Source organism: Cricetulus griseus, chromosome 2, assembly GCF_003668045.3.
Source record: "Cricetulus griseus strain 17A/GY chromosome 2, alternate assembly CriGri-PICRH-1.0, whole genome shotgun sequence".
Classification (NCBI taxonomy): domain Eukaryota; kingdom Metazoa; phylum Chordata; class Mammalia; order Rodentia; family Cricetidae; genus Cricetulus; species Cricetulus griseus.
Genome location: NC_048595.1, coordinates 15,392,743 through 15,415,363, shown reverse-complemented (window position 1 = coordinate 15,415,363; position 22,621 = coordinate 15,392,743). Strand labels below are relative to the sequence as shown.

Here is a 22,621-nt window from a genome sequence, read left to right as displayed (position 1 = left end):
AGGTAAGTAAATTACATCTGAGCTGGTTTCTGCCTTCTCAGCTGATCGTGTGTGTCCCCCCAAAAAAGGAATATTAGCCACCTCTCTAGCAGGTGACCAGGTCACAAACACTTTCATTGAGTAGGCTAGTGGTTCACTCCACACACACTCACTGAACCGCAATGGGTGCCAGGCACAGGCTGGACGGGATGAGTGAGAACAAGTTCCTACTCTTCTAGGGAGGTGGGCAGGATGTGCAGATGACAGGTGCCCAAGGCAGGAAGGAACACAACACAAGAGAGCCTGGGAAGGTTTCCAAGGAACATCGAACTTAGATGAAAGGGCCCCAAATATCAATCAGTCAGACAGGGTCCCCCAAACCATTCATTAGTCAGGCACATAGACTTTAAGTTCCTGATGGGCCAGGGATGTTTGGGTTTCGTTGTTGTTATCGTTGTTTTGGTTTTTCAAGACAGTTTCCCTGTGTAGCCTTGGCTGTTCTGTTTATCCTTGGCTGTCCTGGAACTCACTCTGTAGACCAGGCTGGTCCAAACTCAGAGATCTGCCTGCCTCTGCCTCCCTGGGATTAAAGGCGTGTGCCACCTCCACTCAACTTCTCATGTTGTTTCCAAACCCAACTCCCCTCAGTGTCTGTCTTCTGGGTATTTCCAGTCAAGATTTGCCAGGCTAGACTTCCTGCAGTTTGCTGAGAGAAAACAATAGGTACTATTTTCCCAATATGAAGTTATGCCATAATGGTGAATAGCCCTTTTCAAAATACACACACACACACACACACACACACACACACACACACACACACACACACACATTCCCTTTCTCCATATAAAAGGGCCTTCCCCATGGCCAGGAACTGGGGTGTGCGACTCTGATTTGATTAGTGTTACGGTAAGTGACTCTGTCAAGCCTGCCACAGAAAGGCTCTCCAGGGGCTGTGACTCAGTGGTAGAGCATTTGGCTCTCAAGAAAGGCCCTGGCTCCATTCTCCACACTTGAAGGTTCTTTTCAGCTCAGATGCCAATAGCACAATAATTTTGTTTTGTTTTTGTTTTGAGGTAGGGTCTCATGCACCTCAGGCTGGCTTCCTGCAATTCTTTACAGCTGAGAATGACTTTGAACTCCTGATCCTCCTCCCTCTACCTCCCAAATGTTAGGATTACTGTGCCACCATGCTTTGTTCTATGTGGTACTGGGGTCTGAACCCAAGATTCTACTAACTGAGTTACATTCTCTGCCCTAATTGTGTGTGTGTGTGTGTGTGTGTGTGTGTGTGTGTGTGTGTGTGTGTGTGTGTTCATGTGGGTATACATAAATGTGTATGTATATATGGTATGTAAATACACATACACATGTGTATGATGTATGCACATTGTATAATATTCTCTCTCTGTCACACACACACACACACACACACACACACACACACACACACACACTCACACTCACACACTGACAGAGGAGAGCAAGCCTGGAAGGTATTCATTGTTAATTGTATTGAAAAGTCAAATGAATTTGTTGGCATCAGGATCAGAAGTCTTCATGGAGGAAGGGCTGCTGAGAGAAAATCGGCTTAGATCCGAGCTCTTTGAAACCACGGAAAGGAGTTTACGAAGCTAACAGAAGTTTATTCTAAGTGCCAAGAAACTCTCAATCTGCTGAGTTTGCATCTCATGAGGGATCTAGTAGCCACCCAGCTAGGTCAGGGGTAGGTGGGGCTTATGGCCCCTGGGCCCCAGGGCTCCAGGGCACCTATGCTACTCACCTTTCATTGGCCTTTTATCCTTAACCCTCAGGAACACCCCCAGTATGTCTGAGTGAGGCCTGCGTCTCAGTGACCAGCTCCATCCTAAACTCCATGGACCCCACGGTAGACCCCTGCCAGGACTTCTTCAGCTATGCTTGTGGGGGCTGGATCAAGGCCAACCCGGTGCCCGATGGGCATTCACGCTGGGGGACCTTCAGCAACCTCTGGGAACACAATCAAGCCATCATCAAGCATCTGCTGGGTAAGAATCAGGGGGACCACCAAAGGGGCTGAGGAGGGCGAGGTCCCTCACTGTGTGAGCCCGAGTGAGCTGGTTAACTCTGAGCTTTAGTTTCTTCATTTGGGACATGAGATCAGTAGCCCTATAGTTTGCAGCACTAGAGAGCATTTGTGAGGCAGTTGGCACTGAGTGGGTACACAGAGTTTCTAGCCGAAGCTTTCAAGGCACAGCTTAGATTCATGACTGAGTTTGCAGTATTGTGAGGGAAAGGAGCAGAGGTGAGACACTCCAGATCAGATGGTATACTTTGATCAATGGTGATGCCAGAGAGGGTGGGGTGTACAGCTCAGTTGGTAGTGTTTGCCTGGCATGCATAAGGCCACGGGTCAGTCCTCAGCTCATGTGAAACCTGGTGTGGTATCTGTACATGCCTGCACTTGGGAGGTGGAGGCAGGAAGATCAAAAGTTGAATTAAAGTCAACCTGGGCAAGCTGGGAGGTGGTGGTACACACCTTTAATCCCAGAACTCAGAAGACAGAGGCAGGAGGGTCTGTGTGAGCCTGGTCTACAGAGAGAGTGCCAGGACAGCCAAGGCTACACTGAAAAACCCTGTCTCAAAAAAAACAGAAACAAAAGAAAACAAACAAACAAACAAACAAAAAGATCAACCTGGGCTTTAGAGCCTATCTCAAAAAAGAAAAAAAACAGGAAAGAAAGGAAAGTATGACAAATAACAACTTATCAGAGAGTTTGTCACTCCATAGATGGAGTCACCTGGGCTGCTGGTGATCAGCCTTGAAGGACACCTGACTATTCAAAGTCCCTCTGACCATGGAGTCCATGGTTAGACCACCCCAGGTCTGTCCTGCTTGTGCTGTATTCCTGGTTAATATATTAGATCCTGCCCCCCACACCCCCCGCCCCCACCAGGAGTCCCAGCAAGTCCCACAAACACCGACCTCAGGAAGCCCTTTCCAGCCCTCCTCTTGCTGCCCTCTGCCCTCTCTGGAGACTCCAAGAGCTGGGGAAGGGCCAGATAGTGAAACATCTATTAATTTATCTGTCAGTGACACAATTTAGGTTCATGAATACTTAACTGTGTCTTGGCAGTTGGTTGGATTTTTGAGACAAGGTCTCCCTATATAGTCCAGATTGGCCTTGGATTTGAAGCAGTCCTCCTGCCTTCACTTTCCGAGGGCTGGGATGACAGGTGTGAGCCACCATAGCCAGCTTGTCAGGTTTTTTTAAAGCTCTTCAACGTACCGAGGAGTAGGTGACACAGAAGTAGCCGCTTAAAAGAGGACAAATCCTCTCTACGCGACCGACGTAAGTCATCTCAGGAGATAGGAAATGATAGCAACTTAACAGCTGATTTTTAGGCAGCCAAGCCCTTCAGGTGCAAGTGGGTTAAGGACACAGTACCCTTCCTTCCCACCCCCAGCCTCAGACCAGGACAGTTGCTAGACGACCTACCCAGCCCCTCACCCCCAGTCCCCAGCAGCTTCTTAGCAGGACCCCTCAGTTCCTCACTTCACAAAGCTGTCAGGGTTCATGGGGAGTGGCCTCCATCCCTGGGCTATGACTTCTATCCACTCTGTCCTGTGCAGTAACAACCAGCCAAGACCTTGGCATAGGGAACAGCAGGGCCTGGTGGTATCAGGGCCACACTGCAGAGTTCTGAGCCAGGTAGGCTCCCTACAGACCAGCTTGGCTGCTCCTATGCCAAACTCCCTAAAGCATGACTCCCAGTGCCATCCGACAGGGAAGGTTACTATGAGTTTTGACTTGCATGCAGCGGTTCAGAGACTGAACTTGGGGCCTGGTCCCTAAAGTGCTCAGCAAAACACAGCTGCCCCTTTGGTGGCTTTGTGTGAATTCCAAGTAGACGCCTCCCTAGCAAACTGCATGACTGTAGAGGAAGCAGTTGGCTTCTCCCTAGCATGGACTCTCACATAGGTCACTGGTAAGGGTGTGGCAAACGATCAGAGGACAGTAAAATCCTAGACTATCTTAATGTCTCAGCATGATGCAGGCCAGCTGTCAGGGAAGGTGGTACTAGGTGTATCTCAAGGAGCTAAGTTTTTAATTGGTTTTTCACCATGCATCCATGGAGGTACAGGCCTTCAGCCAGTTTCAGCTAAGATAAAGGGTCAGCCAGCAGGCCTCAGGAGCTAAGAGCTGGCAGGCAGTGGAACACAGCAGGTGCTCAGCACCTCCAGAGGTAGCCTGTGGGGGCTCTCAGGTAGGTAGGGAGATAAAGTGGGGCACTTGGAGTATCAGTGAGGACTCTGCCCGCCCAACAGCACAGATGGTAACATGAATTCCAAGTGTAGCCTTGATAGGCCCTGTCTTCTGTCTTCTGTCTTCGGTGTCCTCCCTGTTATTCTTTTGTTTAAAAAGAAGAAAAGAGAAATGCTGAGACAGACATATTGACTATAAGTTTATTATAAGGCCTGGCAGAATGGGGAGACTAAGAAGAGGAACAGGGTAAATGGCTGACCGCCATGGCCGGTCGCCATAGAGAGACAGAGTGGGGAAACAGAGAGCGGGACAGAGAAACAGAGCGGGTAAATGGGCAGGGGCCTATCTTTTAAAGGGGTCCTCTGCACCTGCGTGCAGACTTAGTTCCCATGGAACCTTGGGCTGACCAGGATTCTGCCTGAGTGGATTCCACCAGGTAACAGGGGCAGGCCAGCATAATGCCTGAACCTTTCACTCCCTCCCTCCCTCCCTCCCTCCCTGCCTCCCTGCCTCCCTCCCTCCCTTCCCTCCCTCCCTCCCTCCTCCCCTCCCTTCCTCCCTTCTTCCCTTTCTCCCACCTTCCCTCCCTTTCTCCCTCCCTGCTTTCCTTCCTTAGGGTCTCTTCCTTAAGGTCTGCTGGCTTTGCACTCCCTATGAAGCCAAAGATGATTTTCAGCTTCTCACCCTCCTGTCTTCACTTCTAAGTGCCAGGATTACTGTGACTGGCTTATATCAGCCCTTAGACTTGGCCTTGCCTTTGGCTTTCCAGCCGGGCTTAGCTCATATTATTTCACCATCTAGAAGCCTGCCCCACAAACCCTTCCACACTGAGATTTCCCTCCCCATCTTGTGTGGTGTGTGTGTGTGTGTGTGTGTGTGGTGTGTGTGTGTGTGTGTGTGTGTGTGTGTGTGTGTGTGTGTGTGTGTGTTTGCCCATGCACATTTGTGTGCAGGCCAGAGGTCAACATTAACTATCTTTCTCAGTTGCTCCTCTACCTTAAGCTTTTGAGGCAGGGTCTCCATCTGAAACTAGTCTCACTGTTAATGCTAGACTGGCTGACCAGCAAGGCCTGGAATTGACCTGTCTCCATCCCCCCAGCTTTGGGGTTATAGGCCTAAGCTGCCACACCCAGCTTCTATGTGGGTGCTGGCATTCCAAACTTAGATCCTCATGTTTCTAGGACACTGAGTCATCTCTAAGCCCTTTAAACTCTCTTAAGCCTATTTTCCTGTTATGTCTTCTAGTAAAGGGCCTCCTGGGGCCTGAGCCACACTGGCGTGTATGCACCTTTCAGATTTACAGCATCTTATAAGATGGAAACATACAACTGGGCATGGTGGTGCATTCCTGTAATCCTGGCATTCTGGAGGCAGAGATGGGAAGATCAGGAGTTCAAGGCTATTCTTTGCTATATATTGAGGTCAAGGCCATCCTTTGATATATATTGAGCTCAACGTCAGCCTGAGTTATATGAGACCCAGACTCAAAAGCAAAACAAGGATAAATACTTAAAATACTTAACGTAAGCTTGTTGTGATGATTGAGGTAGCACAAATTTCATAAAGAACAATCAGCTATCGAGGCTAGGGAGGCAGCTCAGGGGGAGAGTGCTTGCCTGGCATGCACAAGCCCCAGGTTCCACCCCTAGTATGAGAGCTGGGGGGGGGGGGTGGCTGCATGAGGCAGGGGTAGGGGGAGATAGCAATCTCCCTTCCTTTTTATGTCCCTGATACCAGGGCTCTGAGAACACAGAACATTCCAGTCTCACGAAATGGGTGCGTGTGGGTGACTTGGCCATGAATTGCATCATCCCATATCATCTCATTTTCATTTTGATTGTGTTTTCACGATATTTACTGTCTCAGCTTCCTCTTCCTGTCCTCTGTTTGCCTTACAAAGGCTTTCCCTGGTATAGTGCCTGCAGCAGTTGGAGTACTTTCACTGTAGATTGCTTTTCGTGGATTTGATAATTCAGGCAGGGAGGTGGGTGCAGGACTTCCCAGGGAAGGGGGTGGTGGGAGTGGGGGGCTGTCTCCTGGCCTGGTTTTTTTCAGCATACTGACTGGCAAGAAGGAACAAGCAGAGGGACTCCACTCCTGGCCTCAGCCACTTACTTATGTGACCTAGGACTAGTTTCCCCAATCACTTACCTATAGATTAGGTGTGATCCAAGTAAGAGCCACTTGTGGGGAGTGTTATGACTAGTTGCACACATGGCCACACCCACCTGCAGAGAAACAGTTTTCTCAGGGAGGCTTAAGAATGCCTGGGTTCAAATTCCAGCAGGCTCATTAGTCGATTTGCCTTTGTCAACGGGCTCCTTCACCTTCCCGGCCTCTTTTTCCTTCTCTTTGGCTGATAACACCTCATCCATCCCTCTGTGATGATGAGACACAGGCCTGACCTGGCCCAGCCTGCACTCGGCACCAGGAAGTATGGATGCTATTGTCATAAAGAGCTGGCCTCCTCCTTATCAGCCCCTCTTCTCCCACTAGTGTGGAGTTCTTGAGGCCTGGAGCTGTCTGAACTGAGTCTGTGGTTTTATCTAAAACAAACACTGGCCTTGCCCTAACGGAGACTCCAGGCCCCACATACTTCTACCCAGACAATGCCGTGGCAGCCAGGGAGACCGTGGAATTCCCAGGCCCCCTGTTACTGCAGCCCATCTCAGCCCCCTGCTGCTGGGCGTTTGCTTCCTAACCCCAGCAGCATGTGAGAAAGGGATCCAAGAAAAACTCCCAGAGGAAAAAGAGGGCCGATTAACCAGTGTGCTGTCTCTCCTCTCTTGAACTTTGGGGAAGTGGCTGTAGAAGTTTCTGGAACATGGGGGTCCCTGGGAGGAAGTAACTAGGCAATTGGAAACTCTGTTGTCTGGTCCCATGCCGCTAAACAATTTCCACACCACTGGAGCCCTGGAGGTCTCGTTTTCTTCCGAGTTTTCTCCTGGCCTTTACATTCCAGTCAGTAGTAGCAGCTGCTGAAGAAGCCGAGCCCAGTGCGCAGCTCTTTCCTTCACGTCCCAAAGTGCTTCCTGCCTCTCCTCTGCCACCCTCCGGCCCAAGACCTGTCTTTGTTCACCTGGTCTATGGAAGCACCTCTCATGCAGCCATCCTTTGTGCTCCCCCACAGGTGTGTTCCTGTGTGTCAGTGTGCATTTGGAGGCCAGAGGGCAAGGGCAGATGTTTTCATCAACTTCTCTCTACTCTTTTTTTTTTTTTGACAGGATTTCTCACTGAGCCTGGAGCTCACTGATTCAGCTAGATTGGCTAGCCAGTGAGCTTCAGGGATCCACTTGTCTCCATGCCCCCACCCCTGCCCTCCAGCATTGGGGTTACAAGTGTGTGCAGCTGGACCCAGCTCTTAGGTGGGTGTTGGGGATCTGAACTCAGGTCCTCATGCTCGCATAGCAACACTTTACCAACAGAGCCAATTCCCCAGTTCTGTATGGCTAACTTGATTCAGTTCAGGTCCCTCTGGAGCATGAAAGGTAGTAGCTGCTCCCAAATGAGGAGGAGAAGAGGAGGCTGGTGAGCCACAGGCTGTCCCTGAGTTTCTGCCTCCACCCCCAGGTCAACACTGGCTGGCGCACAGTGAGACACACCTGGCAGAGATATGAATACCCATCCCCCATTAGGCCTGCCCGTCCTGCCTACCTTCCTCTCCTTATAGATCTCAGCCTGGAACTGGCCTTATTGTAGGGGATGGGTTGTCCCTTGGAGTTGGTACAGGGTACACCCAGACACCAGGTTCTCAGCACAAAGGGAATTTATTACCCAGGAGGGGCAAGCGGTGGGGGCACTGGGGGCACTGCCTCTAGATTAGATAAAGGCGGGCAGCAAGGAGCAGCAGCAGATGGTTTTTTTTGTTTTTTTGGTTTGTTTCTTTTGTTTTCATTTTGTTGTTGTTGCAGGAGTGAGTTTTAAGGAGAGAAAGGGAAGTCTGTGCTAGGGAGAGTTGGTAATTCCTGATTGGACAGGTCAGCCATTGTAGCCAAATAATGAAGTTTGAAGGCTGGGCCTTGGTGTTTAGTCTCAGGAAGGGGTCGGTGGCCAAATAAGGGAATAGACCTTGAGGGCTAGCTTTAGGAGTATAATCTAACTGTTTGGCAAAAGAGAGGGAAGTGGGGGTGAGTAACACCTGCCAGCGCCATGTTTGCCATGCTTGGGCCTGCTAGAGAGCCCGTCACTTACCACCCTTCTCTCCCAGATATGATGTTCTGCTTTTTTCTACATGAACACTGAGCTCTGTTCTTGTAGCACATGTGGCCGAGGGCCTACTGTGTGCCTGGTCCCAGGGACACAAAGATGACTGATACAGGACATGAGGCAGACACAGGCTGGATGCAGCCCCTATCCCAGTATGCAGTTAGATGCTCTTGTCACTGCTTGGTGGCTGTCTCCCCACTGCCCATGCATCCTTTACACCTAGCCTAGCATCTGCCAACCCTGGAAACCAAATGATTAGCTACGGGAGAGCCTTGAGCATGGCCACAGAAACCCAGCTTGGTCAGGGAAGCCTGGCGTTTGTGAAGCAAGTATTCTCTCTCCCTCCAGTGCTGGCAGGGCGAGCGGGCTGGGGTGGGGGGTGTCCGGTCAGTGGCCTCCAGCTGGAACTCAGAACACACTGTGATGAGCACAGCCATGCTGTCCCTGGGAAGCTTCTCTTTAGGTCTCTTATCTCTGTGGCCTTGGAGCCCTGGGGAAATCAGATGCCAGGCTCATTTTTGAGCACAGAGTTCTGCCTCTGATGCTGGCCAGAGCCAGGTGTGGATGGTGAGAGAAAGCTTCTGGGGCCTGGCCAGCACCTGGCACTTCTGTTTCCCTTCTAAGAGCTGAGCTGGTGGGAGCGTTGCCATGGAGATGAGGCCCTGGGGTGTGGGGCACTCCCCCTTCCCATCCCTGCTCTGCTCTCAAGCCTGAGACTCTGGCTCTTGTGTTTCCAAGCTCCCTCTACTAGAGGCTTCATCCCATCCTTCCCTCGGGACCCACTGATCAGTGACAGCTTTGGTGCCATTTCTGGTGAGGATGGGGACTCTGGAGGTGAGAGATGCCATCGCTGATTAAGATTTCCCAGGGGGAGCTAGAGAGACAGCTCAACAGTTAAGAGCACTCACTGGCTGCTCTTCCAGAGGACCCAGGTTCAATTCCCAGCACCCACATGGCAGTTACTGTCTATAACTCCAGTTCCAGGAGACCAGACACCCTCATACGGACATACATGCAGACAAAAGACCAATGCACACAAATTTTAAAAAGACTTCCCAGGAAATGGCATGACCTGCCTGTGACAAAGGGCTGTCTCTCCTCCACAGACTTGTCCTTTTGTGCCCCTCTCCTGCATCTCCCCTCAAGGGCCCTTCCTCCACCCTGTGAGCTCCCTTTAATCTTTGAGACTAAGCTCACACAGAACACCATCTAGAGTTGGGACTGTACCTTAGTTGGTAGAGTGCTTGCCTAGTATTGCCCAGCATTGCTCAGCATTGCAGGGCCCTGGGGGTAACCCCAGTGCTGGATAAACTGAGCACAGTGGCACCTCAGTCATCCCAGCTTGAAGCCAGAGCCATCACTTTCTTTAAAGTGCTTTGTGCCCTGCAGGCTTTTCTCTGTGCATCCCAGTCCCTCGTCCATATCATGAGCTGTCTGGGGTCAGGGAGCAGGTCCCATGTCTGTCTGCAAAACTTCATTCTCAACCTGGTGTCCAGCATCCAGGCTGTGCCCAGTGTGCTGAAGGCCTAGAGTGAAGCTTCAGATCAGCAAGCCTCTGAGAAGACCTGGGAGCTGTACCTGGCTTCCACAGGGTTTTGTGCAGAAGCCCCGGGAAACAGGGGCCTTGCCATTGGTATCCCAGTGGTTACATGGTGTGTGGCCCAGAGTGAACCTATGGTGTCTGCCCAGTGAGTGGAGGCGTAGGGTCCCGCCAGAGACTGGTTCATGGGGGAGAAAGAGCTGGGGAGGTCTTGGAAGAAAGCAAAGAAAGGGCTTCAGAGACTAATGTAAAAGGGGGAAAAAATGGTCTCGGCATTTCGGAGTTGCCACCCTGAAGCCGGACTCCAGTGCATGTGTGCATGAGTGCACGTGTGTGCATGTGTGCTCGCTCAGACATAGCAGCTCTAGCGCACAGCAGTCCCCTCAAGGGCCTGAGCAGCACCAAGTGGTGTGACTACTCTGGGAGCAACAGGAACCTTCCAGGCCACACGTGTGCGGGCATGTGGCCTTCAACAGGTGGCAGGTAGCACAGGAGCTGAGGAGGGGGAGAGGAGGAGGGAGTCTCTTGGGCGTCCAGGAAGCTCTGAGCCCACCCCGCCCCCAGTAGGATGAGATACAGCCCCAGCCTGGGCCACCGGGGTGGGATGTGGAAAACAACCCTTTGAACCCTCTGTAAGCCTGGCAAACATATCTAGCCCTCACAGGAGAAAGTGGGAAGTCAGTTCCTAATGAATGAACCCTTTCAAGCCTTATCCAACTCCTGCCTTTCTCCCAGACAAGGTCATCTGGGATCTGAAAACCATGGCAAGATGCCCACCTTTCAGGCAGGGATTCAGGGCCGTGTGCTGTCTGGTAGGGGAACCAGCCATCCTGCTGGGTGGGCACATGTCTTAGTTAGGGTTACAGTTGCTGTGATGCAACACTGCCCAAAAGCAAGTTGGGGAGGAAAGGGTCTGTTTGGCTTACACTTCCACTGTAGCCCATCATTGAAGAAAGTCAGGACAGGAATTCAAATAGGGCCAAAACCTAGAGGCAGGAGCTGACACAGAGGCTGTGGAGGGGTGCTGCTTACTGGCTTGCTCCTCATGGCTTGCTCACCCTGTTTTGGTTTGGTTTGGTTTTTTATAGAACCCAGGACCACCTGCCTAGGGATAGCATAACCCACAGTGGGTTGGGCCCTCCCCCATCAATCACTAATTAAGGAAATGCTCTACAGGCTTGCCTACAGTCTGATCTTATGGAGGCGTTTTCTTAATTAGTGTCCCCTCCTCTCAGATGACTTGAGCTTGTGTCAAGTTAACACAGAACTATCCAGCACAGCACACAGTGCCTTCCCAGAGAGTTGTCTGTAAGGCCATCTTGCAGAGAGGAGAAACACGGGACACACTTTTGATAACAGTCAGCTAAAATTCAGGGGTACCTCTAGTCTCATCAGCTCTGCCCAGAGGTCCTCATATAGAACCCTAGGACAAGGCTTCTCCTCCATGGACAGTAATTATCATGGTGCTTTTGGACAGCCCGGAGTGCTGAGGATCAGGACACAACTCTGTTATTTCTTGGCATTCTAGAAAATTCCACAGCCAGCGTGAGTGAGGCAGAGAGGAAGGCCCAAGTATACTACCGTGCGTGCATGAACGAAACTAGGATTGAGGAGCTTCGGGCCAAGCCCCTGATGGAACTGATTGAGAAGGTGGGTGCTCGGGTGGACACCCACTGCCTCCCTCTGCTCAGTCTCCTGCCAGGCCCTCTGGCTTCCACCCCAGTTCTCAGCCACCTCACACCTCCAGCTACCACACCCAGCCCGAGCTCGGTGCCCGTCTGACTGCTGTGGGTGTTGGGGTTGCCTGAGCATGTGAGTGCATGGCTCCATGTGGGTGGATCTGTCTGTGTGGATGCTATAGGGTGTGTGTCAGCATCGGGGGAGGGGGAGTGGGGTGGGGGGGAGATGAATGTGTATGTCTAGGTGGAGGCGGGGACTTTCAAAACTGTCCTCTCTGTTGCTGTTCCGGTCCCATGTATATGATGTAAAGGGGTGTGCTATTCTAGCTGCACCCTAGTCGTTTGAGTCAGATAGAGCTCTCTGCAGGAAGTTACTACTAAGTCTTTCACTCATTTTGCTTTTTAGGTTTTTTTTTTTTTTGAAACAGAGTCACATAGCTTGCTATGTAGCCAACGATGTCCTTGAACTTCTGATCTTGCTGCCTTGACTTCCTGAGGCATGTGCCATTGTGCCTGGTTTTCTGTGGCGCTAGAGATCGAGCACAGGGCATGTGAGACATGTCCTCTCTCGCTAAGCTACATCGCTAGTCTCCCGCCCCAACCAGTCCGCCCTGAGCACATTTGCAGTCTTGGGTGGCCTCCAAGGAGCGTTGCCCAAAGCTAGCCGAACTTCCGGGTGCAGGCAGAGGTGGCTGGGGCTGTTTTCCAGCCACCCCTGTGCCCTCATGGACTTCGCTTCTCAGCTCACCTTGGGCAAGGTCTTGCATCGGGATTGGTGAACCTGGGACAGTATCTGTCCCTCCTCTCTTGCACAGGTCCCATGGGCCAGCATGTGCCAAGCTAGGGGGACCAATGGTAGAGAGAGTGTGTGTACGCATGTGTATTTATTTGGACCCATGGAGGCCAGAGGATGGCATCAGGTGTCCTGCTTTGTCACTCTCTTCCGTCCTCTCCTGAGATAGGGTCTCCTCACTGAACATGGAGCTGGGGGGACAGCCAGCAAGCCCCAGCAATCCTCCATTTCTGACAGCACTGGGGTCATAGGCTTGCAAGATGATGTACCCAGCTTTTATTTTGGAAATTTCAGTGTGGGTTTCCATGCTTGTGGAGCAAGCGCTCATTACCAGTTTTTAAGGCAAGACGACTGTGACTTCTCATTCTTTTCCCCATAAACACCATTGGAATTATGTTTTAATGTCACTATGCCCATTGACTCAGGAAACTGTCTCCATGGCAGAGTCTCAACCGACCTCCACCCCAGGCATGTGGGAGTAACAGCCTTGTGTGCTCTTAGCACACTTAAGGATAAGTGGCCGTGTGTGTTATCACACGGTTTTAATCCCAACACTCTGGAAGCGGAGGCAGGGGGTCTCTGTGAGTTCGAGGCCAGCCAGGTCTACATAGTGAATTCCAGGACAGCCAGGGCTGAGACCCTGTCCGTAAAAGAGAACCTAAAAACAACAAAATAAAAACCCAAGATGAATGGTGCCCTAAGTACCCAGACACACAGACACAGACCCCTTACAGACCCCTCAGCAAGCATCACCCTGCTCATTTGCAGAAAAGGGCAGAAGATGGACTGCTCCAGGACTGAACATGTTACTCTGTGTTCTCACGCCAGCTCACCGCAGGCACACACCTGTGCGCACACACACCACCCACCCCTGTCTGCTCTCTCCCCACAGCTTGGAGGCTGGAATATCACAGGACCCTGGGCCAAGGACAACTTCCAGGACACGCTGCAGGTGGTCACAGCCCACTACCGCACCTCACCCTTCTTCTCTGTCTATGTCAGTGCCGACTCCAAGAACTCCAACAGCAATGTGATCCAGGTGGGCTGAGCCTAGGAAGTGACATTAACTCCTGGACACAACTGGTGACACCCTCTGCTCCCCTGCCTCAGCCCCTGGCCTTTGTGGCTCTGCTTGGAATGGATTTGCATCCATCTCTCCCTACTTTCACCTGACCCATCCATACTACTCCCTTGCTGTGTGATCTTAGGCAAGTGGCTTAGCCTCTCTGAACTATACTTTCCTTGTCAACCAAATGCACTGTAATAACTCCTATCTGAGATGAGGTATGCCAAGATGGAATCAGAAGGCTTCCATGGCAGGTCTCTAGAATGCTCCTCTCCTCCCTGCCCAACTCTCAGAAGGTTCTTTATCGCCATTGTCTCCACAAGTTTCCATTCCAGTTCTGCAGGGTAGCTGCCATTTCCTTTACTTTCTAGAGGAAGAGCCAAAGGATCAGAAAGGTTTAGTAACTTCACCATGATCACACAGCTTGGGGTGGCTCGAACTACATGGACAGTGTTTGGTGAAATTGTGTGCTTTGCCTAGGCCAGGCGTTGTTTAAAGAGGTTTTTTTGTCTAGCCCTTCAGAAGAACCCAAGTCCCTGCAGATAGGTGGGAATGTACCTGTCTCACCCCTAGTCCCCAGGTGGATGTATCAGTGATGGTTATCAGCTCCTCTTGTTCCTGCTGAAACCTGCCCCAGGGAAGGTGTAGCCAAGCAAGGAGCTTCCCTCTCACTCTGTGTCCTCCTGCAGGTGGACCAGTCCGGCCTTGGCTTGCCCTCTAGGGACTATTACCTGAACAAGACGGAAAATGAGAAGGTGAGCTTGCTCAGATGCCCCTGTATGCATGACAGCACAACTGGGCTTCTATGGAGGGCTCAGTTTCCTGAAGGCTCGCAGGCAGCCGTTGCAGGGGGAGGGGGAGGGGTGTCCCCAAACCTCCAGCGTCACAGTCAGGCATTGCAGGCACAGGGGCATCATTTATCCTTCTCTAAAGAGGACAGTGGTGGCCGGGCATTGGTGGCGCGCGCCTTTAATCCCAGCACTCGGGAGGCAGAGGCAGGCGGATCTCTGTGAGTTCAAGGCCAGCCTGGTCTCCTGAGCGAGTGCCAGGATAGGCTCCAAAGCTACACAGAGAAACCCTGTCTCAAAAAACAAAACAAAACAAAAAACAAAAAACAAAAAACAAAAACAAAAAAGAGGACAGGACAGTGGTGACAGCCACCACCTTTTGTAGGCACTAGAACTTTTGTGAGCGTCACTGCTGTCAAGCTGGTGGTACTTTTACCTCACTTTTAACTCAGGGACACTCAGAGCCAGCTCCTCCAGAACCTTCTGTGCCTCTGATACCCTTGGGGGAGCCTGGCCTGAGGCTCACACGCATGTTCCACCTGTACCTGCTCAATGCCGATGCTGGGGAGGTGGTCCCCAGGGACCGCAAGGTCTAGATGAGGCGAACCTCACTTGACTGATGGATCACCCAGCCTCACACTGTTAGTGGAGAGATGGCTGAAGCAATGTAATTTGGAGGCTTGACTCAGATCAGGGGTCACGACATCGGCAGGTGTCTCAGAGCAGGCTCATTGGGCCAGTGAGATGGCTTAGCAGCCAGAGAGGCTTGCCACACAAACCTGGCAACATGAGTTCAATCTCCAGAAGCCACGTAAAGGTAGAAAGGGAGAAATGAGTCCAAAAAGCTGTCCTCTGGCCTCCATACACACAACATGGTGCATGCAGCCTCCAACACATCATACACACACGCACACGCGCACACACACACACACACACACACACACGCACACGCACACTGTGAAAAATTAAACAAAAATAAAAATTTAATTGACTCTGGGATGAGCCCAGAGAAATAGAGCCAGGGCAGCTGGGCCCCTGGGCCACTCTGGGACCTGCGGAAGCACTTTAGCTCAAGCCTAAGGGCTATGGGAAAACAGTGGACAGACGCAGCATCAGAATCATTCTTGAGTCTGTTTCAGAAGCTGGGCTTGGTGACACATGTCTGCAATCCCAGCATGTGGGAGACTGAAGCAGGAGGGTTGCCATTCGTTCCAGGCCAGCCTGGGCTACGGAGTAAAACCTTGTCTCAAAAGTAGAAAAACAAGCCAGACATATACCTTAGGGAAGGAGAGGCAGGTGGATCTCTGTGGGTTCAAAACCAGCCTGGTCTATATCACAGGACAGCTGGTGGCTGCCACAAACAGTTTTGGGTGCTGGATCCCACAGGTGCTGACTGGATACCTGAACTACATGGTCCAGTTGGGAAAGCTGCTGGGCGGTGGGGATGAGGACTCCATCCGGCCCCAGATGCAACAGATCCTGGACTTTGAGACAGCGCTGGCCAATATCACCATCCCCCAGGAGAAGCGCCGGGATGAGGAACTCATCTACCACAAAGTGACGGCTGCCGAGCTGCAGGTATTTTTTTTTTTTTTTTTTTTTTTTGAGACAGGGTTTCTCTGTGGCTTTGGAGGCTGTCCTGGAACTAGCTCTTGTAGACCAGGCTGGTCTTGAACTCACAGAGATCCGCCTGAGCTACAGGTAATTTGAAGGGTACCCGTGTATTGGGGGCAGAGCTTCAGTGGAGACTCTGGGGACCAGTGCTCAGACCCACTTACCAGATCCTTGAAGTCACCTGATGAAGGAGGGTGTTGATCTGCTCAGGGAGGGAACCTTACCCAGTAAAGACCACAGGATAGGAAGGGATGCCAAGGCAAGACTACTTTCTGAGGTGTTTCCCCGGAGACGGTGGTAGTGATGACAGCTTCCACGGGTAGAATGGTTCCAACCCTTCATGTGCTGTATGTCCCATGCTTGGTGACGGAGCACTGCAGAGTTGTGGGATATCGTGTTTCCCCTTTCTTTTTTATGAAAAACTCCTACAAAGCTTATTTTGCTTCATTGTTTTGAGATACGGTATTATGTGTCACAGGCTGGCTTTGAACTCATCTGGTAGCCAAGGATAACCTTGAATTTCAGATCCTCCTGCCTCTATCTAAGTGCTGGGATTCCAAGTGTGTACGACTATGTCTCTATAGCCCTGGCTGTCCTCTGTCTTGTAACAGAAAACCAGGTATTGATTAAATTTAGAGGGAGGAATTGTCAGGGCCTGTAAAGATGACTTCGTTTCATCTTGCCTCAAGGTCAGAGAGTTCAAAACTGTCCTTAGTAAGTCAAAAACCTTAAAGGTCTAAGACTTGGCTACTGTAGATGTTTTGGTCTTGGTAGTGAATGTCTTATCTAAATAGCAACAGACTTGGGTGGCCTTCTAACTCATTCTGCTCTTCTAAACAACTGAGCTACACCTCCAGCCTTTTCTGAGCTGGGCAGCCAAGTAACATGGTTAGGGCTTGGTGGCTGCTACATGGCTGAAGAGCTGGCTGGGGACTCAGGCTTGGCTCCCTAGAGCCCTACTCTTGATTGTGACACACCCTTGAGTTCTAACTGCTGGTTGGACCTGTACTTTCTCTGAGGTGACCAGAGCTAGAGGCCCGCTGTGGCCTCTTTAGTCGGTCCTGTCCTACGCTGCCCCCTGGTGGCTGCTTGGGCCTCAGGGCTCCTCAGTTGGTGGTCCACTGTTTCCTACTTTGTGGTCTGTCTTGCTGTCTAGCCTTGTCTTAGGCCCCAGGGGACAGGAACTTCCATCAGGTGACATTGTTGACTGAACCTTGCTCTTGCCCCAGGAAGGACACCATGTCTGTTTCACGAAACCAGAGTTTCACCACCATGTCCTCTCATCTGACCCAGCCAGCTTTGTCCATCTGTCCTTTCCCTTAGATGGTACACTATGTTTTACCCCCTTTTATTCCTTTCGGTGCACATGGGTTTGCTCTCCTGTGCCCCCCAGCTAGCCTGCTCCCCAGGAGACAGTCTGTGTCTCTCTGCTAAGAGCTTTGGGAAAAGAGATGCTGGGCCCTGACCTGGGCAGGAAAGGCTAGGGACTCATGTTTAATGATTGGCACACTTAAGCCAGTCTGTAAGAGTCCCAGGTGGAGCCATAGCCCACTCCCACGGCTGCCAGCTGCCTGCAGGTTCCCAGGGGAAGTGGCGCCAAGCAGGTTGTTATGGAGACAGGTAGTCTGTGCTGGGCACCATCTGGCACTGTTTTCCGCTCCGAGGCTAAAAGGTTGAGGGAGATGTTGTTTGCTTGGCATAATTTGGTTTGCTCCAGCCCTGCAGGTCTTACCCAGGGGGCCTCATAGTAGTCTGATGTTGAAATCGATGCCCGGAATGGTATAGGGCACGCCTGTGGTCAGCCAGTGGTCACTGGAGTCTGGACCCAATCTTCTCTTCCCCTTACTTTTTGTTGTTGTTGTTGTTGGTTTTTGTTTGTTTGTTTGTTTGTTTTTTGTTTTTTGAGACAGGGTTTCTCTGTAGCTTTGGAGCCTATCCTGGAACTAGCTCTTGTAGACCAGTCTGGTCTCGAACTCACAGAGATCCGCCTGCCTCTGCCTCCCGAGTGCTGGGATTAAAGGCCTGCGCCACCAATGCCCGGCTCTCCCCCTTACTTTTGGGCTACTCTCCCACAGAATAAAGGGGGGAAATGATTGGTTCTACATAGCCTGCTCCCCAATGCTCAGGTGGGACGGTCTTTTCAGAGGTAGCAGCCTACAAGCTCTAGTCTGGGCTTGGGGTCAGAACATGGCACTGCCCTATTCCATCTCAAGCTGTGTGATCTGAGGCAAGTCACATGACTCAATCCTTTGCTGGTAAAGTAGCTCATGGCCCATTCCCTGAGCCCTGCTCAGGGTCAGAACACAAAAATAAACGGGACACAGTCCCTGCCTGGCTAGGTGACAGCGGTTCTCCACTTTAACTCTTGCGGGTCTTTGGAGAACAGCTGCTTGGGGGTGTTAGCCAGGAGGATTGGGCAGACATCTCTAATCTTGGGGAAACCCTGAACCCCATAAGGCTGGAATAGGCCTGTCTACCCACCTACCCATGGGTTTGAGGAGGCAGAGAGAGGTGAGCATGTCCAATGCTGACTGTTGTTCTTTGTGACTAGCGATGCTACCTGGGTCCCCGGCACTAAAATTACAATTAATTAAGCACAGAGCATCTTCTCTGATAGCTGAAGACTTACTTTCTTTGTTTTTAAACTTTATTTAATATGCATTGGTGTAAGGATACCAGGTCCCCTGGAACTAACTGGAGTTACAAACAAGTGTGAGCTGCCATGTGGGTGCTGGGAATAGAACCCAGGTCCTCTGAAAGAGCAGCCACTGCTCTTAACCACTAAGCAATCTCTCCAGCCCCCAAGACTTACTTTCTTTTCAAACTCTGGGTAAATATAGGCACCGCCGGCTTCATGATGTGGTTCTCAGCTAGCCCTGCTGCTGTACCAAATGGCTTCAGGCTAGCCTGGAGTAGAAGCTGAATTCAGAACCATGAGTCAAACATCCTACATTGCTTCTCCAGACACCTTTCCATTCCTTCGGAGCAGCTTCTGTGTCCAAGGTTTCTGGAGGCAAGACTCCCTCCTCTGCCTGTTTTCCCAACTAGGGAAGGAGTCTTAGAGTATCAATTGTTCTCTTTGTTTCCATTTTGTTTCCAGTGTTGGTAACTGAACCTGCACATCTAGGCAGTTGTTCTATCACTGAGCCACATCCCAGCCTTAGCTTGTCTTTTAAAGATTTATTTTTATTATTTTTAAATTGTCTGTGTATGTGTATGTCTCCTTGTATGTACACATGAGTGCAAGTGGCCACAGAGTCCAGAAGTGGGTGTGGAACCTCCCCCCAGAGGTGGAGTTATGGACAGTTGTGAGCCACCTGACATGGGTGCTATCAACTGAACTTGGGTCTTCTGCAAAAGTGGTATGTGCTGTTACCCACTGAGACATCTCTCCATATATGTGTGTGTGTGTGTGTGTGTGTGTGTGTGTGTGTGTGTGTGTGTGTGTGTGTATGTAGTATGTAGTCAGAGGCTGGCCTGTGCTAGCCTATAGCAAAGGCGCTGTGGTGTGTGTGTGTGTGTGTGTGTGTGTGTGTGTGTGTGTGTGTGTGTGTGTGTGAGTATGTGTGTGTGTTTGTGTGTGTACCACAGGCTGGCCTCAAACTATATAACCTGGAACTTGCAATGTAGACCAGGCTGGCTTTAAATTCACAGATATCACCTGTTTCTGCCTCCCAAGTACTGAGCTTACAGTCACGTGCCACCACGCCCAGCTATAGAATGTATTTTTATGAAATTCACTCTCTCCTCTACCTAATTCCTCCTAGATCCCACCCACACCCACTCCCGAATTCATGTCCTTTTTTTTTTTTAATAATCTGCCAAGTCCAGTTTGTGCTGCCCATGTCCTCATGGGTGAGGGGTATCCACTGAAGCATGTCCACCCTTAAAGACAGCTGCCTCCCTCTTCCAAGAGCCATCAGCTGTCAGCAGCTCCCCGGCTGGGGGTGGGGCTTGGGAGACCCTCTCACTCCACACTGGAATGCTGACTGTGTTGATCGTGTGAGGGCAGCCACAGCTACTGTGAGTTCATGAGTGTCCTGTCGTGTCCCAGAAGACACCATGTTGCCTCTGCACAAATGAAGGCATAAATGAGATGTCCATATCACACCCTAGCCTTGGGGATCTTATGACAGGGTCCTCTACAGTACAGGCTAGCCTCAAACTCATGAACCTCCTGTCTGCCTTCCCAGTGCCAGGACTGTAGATGTATGCCACTCTGCTGGTCTCTCTTACTCTCTAAGCCTCTTTGGTTGGTACTCAGCAGGACTCCTTGGCTTCACGTGTGGAAAACAGAGCTCATCGGTGTCCTCAGGGGGACTGAATCACAGCAGGATGTCCCAGTTGACTAAAACAGCCATCTCCATGGAAACATTTAAGTTAGGAATTACTGAAGCGATCTAGGCTGGAAATTCGAATATCCTAGTGTTCACACATGGCTCCAAAGTTCAGAGCCAGGGCACTTCCCGGTGGGAACATCTGCTCGCCCTACAGGGGCAGGTTGTGTAGAGTCCGAGATGATTTTCACCATCAATATCTCTGTCAGAGAGTTCCAGTAACACGTGGTTCTCACAGATTCCGTGAGCAGTGACATTTGTAAATGTATCCGTTTCCCCGGGTCTTTGCCAGAGGATCCTGCCATCAGGTGGCTGTAATGACTGAGCCCTACTTGAAGATCTCACGAGTGCATCTCTCAAGCCCCTAGCCACCCAGAGCCAGAGGCTCTGCCAGGAGGACGAGCCAGGAGACAAGGATGCATGGAACAGGGCAGGCCGTTTCCAGAGGACAGTGCAGGCAGCTCTGGGAGCTGAGGGGGTTGTCTCCATGTTACAGAAAGGCTGCAAAGTGGCACTGAATCCTTGAGCTGGTTCCTGCTGGGGACTCCATCAGCTCTGCTCACCCCCAGCTCACATCTCCCTTGCAGCAGGGATGTATTGTGGCACACTGGCTCCCTGCCCACTGTGCTGTTCAGTTTCCAGCCCAGTACAGTAGCCATCAATGGCACAAATCAGCCCCTTGCTGGGAGCTGGCTGGTAGCACCAACCAGTTCACCAATATCTTTGGGAGCCAGACACACCTTCAGCTTCACGCCTGTCCTTCCAGCTCTCTCTACTACAATAGTTGAAATGCCCTTTGAAGCCCAGAAGCTGTGTTCTAGAGGTGTTCACCAGTTTAGCCTGTGGGAGGCCAAGTTCATTCCCTAACACCACCAACAAGCAAATAAACCCAGCAGTGACTGAACCCGCTTTGTAGACCTACACAGGCTCCAGCTGACATGAGACCTCAGGAAAGTCACCTTTCCCGGTGCCTGTTAAGCAGAGGGTCTTAGGGCTAAGGACAGGCTGTGTGCTGCTCTGACGTTACAGGTAGACTTCATAACATTACCTGGTTTTTCCCATGTGAGGGGCTTTTACAGCGTAGGTGTCACTCGCTTGCTGCCTTTACTTGCCTGACATTTTCTGTTTCTTCAAGGAAAATGAGAGCAGAATTTGAAATTTCTCAGGGCCAGGTCTGCTCAGGGCAGAACTTGAACAATGATTGGCATGGCTGCCATTGATGGCTGGCTTGCTTAGAGCCAGGTATCCATGATGCATTGCTGCAGATGATCATTTATGCTAAACCACAGTCTCCATAGCCCTGAAAGACCTCACGTTCTGAAAAGTGGCACACTAAAAATAACAGGACATGTGGGTGACATGGGGCTGGGGCTGACCGTTCCAAAGTTGTGCAACTCTGCTCAGGGACGCTGTGTTAAGTGAAATCAGCCAGCTACAAAAGGGCAGACTTTGGGGCTGGGGAATGGGGGGGGGCAACTCAGTATAAGAGCACTGGCCTTGCGTGTGCAAAGCCCTGAGTTCAAGCATCAGAAGAAAAAACATTACAAGAACAGAGACTGCCTTTGTCTTCACTTAGCTGAGGTTCTTGGTATCAATAGAGATGGAAAATAGGGTTCCACCTTCTGGGGACTTGGGAAGTTGGGAGTAGAATTCTTCAGCCTGGCAAGATGCTGGGAACCTGAGGCTGGGTGGGGGACCCGGTGATGGTGGCAAAACAGTGAATGGCTAATGCCACTCGACGGGACTCAGTCATGCTTAGGAGGAGGCAGAGGCAGGAGGATCACTACAAGTTCAAGGCCAGCCTGGTTTGCATAATGGTACTTTGTTGGGGGAAAAACTGAGATGATGATACAGGGCTGGTGAGATGGCTCAGCAGGTAAAGGGAGCCTGGGCCAAGCTGACCGCCTGAGCTCAATCCACGGCTTCCACATAGTGGAAGGAGAGAACCGACTCCCTCAAGTTCTGTGGAGTACACACATACACACATATACAAATGCATACTTCAAGTTCTGTGGTGTACACACATAAACAAATGCATACATCTAAGTTTTAAAATGGGGATAACCAGACCTGGGTGCATGCCTTCAATCCCAGTAGGCCATATGAGGTTCTTGTTATTTTGTGAATTGGAACTGCAACAAACTGAGGGAAGACAGAGAGGCATCACCCACCAAGCCCCACATGCATGGCGCGTGCATTGGAAAAGATTCATATGGATTATTTCTCGTGGCCCTGGCTGGTCCTCATGAGAACCCACGGGGAAGGCAAAATTACACCTCTCCTTTTTTTGTTTGTTTTTTGTTTTTGTTTTTCAAGATAGGGTTTTTTTGTGTAGCCTTGGCTGTCCTAGAATTTACTCTGTAGACCCGGCT

At 50.9% G+C, this 22,621-nt stretch overlaps 1 protein-coding gene across 2 annotated transcripts in view; it reads left to right on the top strand.

The window, feature by feature from the left end:
- The window catches only part of Ece1 (endothelin converting enzyme 1), a 98,698-nt gene that overhangs the window by 57,894 nt on the left and 18,183 nt on the right, over window positions 1-22,621 (top strand). For both annotated transcript variants that reach the window (XM_035439498.1, XM_027399777.2), the window contains 5 exons: window positions 1,794-2,006; window positions 11,501-11,622; window positions 13,337-13,483; window positions 14,200-14,265; window positions 15,685-15,876. In XM_035439498.1, coding sequence (XP_035295389.1) covers window positions 1,794-2,006; window positions 11,501-11,622; window positions 13,337-13,483; window positions 14,200-14,265; window positions 15,685-15,876 — 740 coding nt within the window. The remainder of the gene's footprint in view (window positions 1-1,793; window positions 2,007-11,500; window positions 11,623-13,336; window positions 13,484-14,199; window positions 14,266-15,684; window positions 15,877-22,621) is intronic.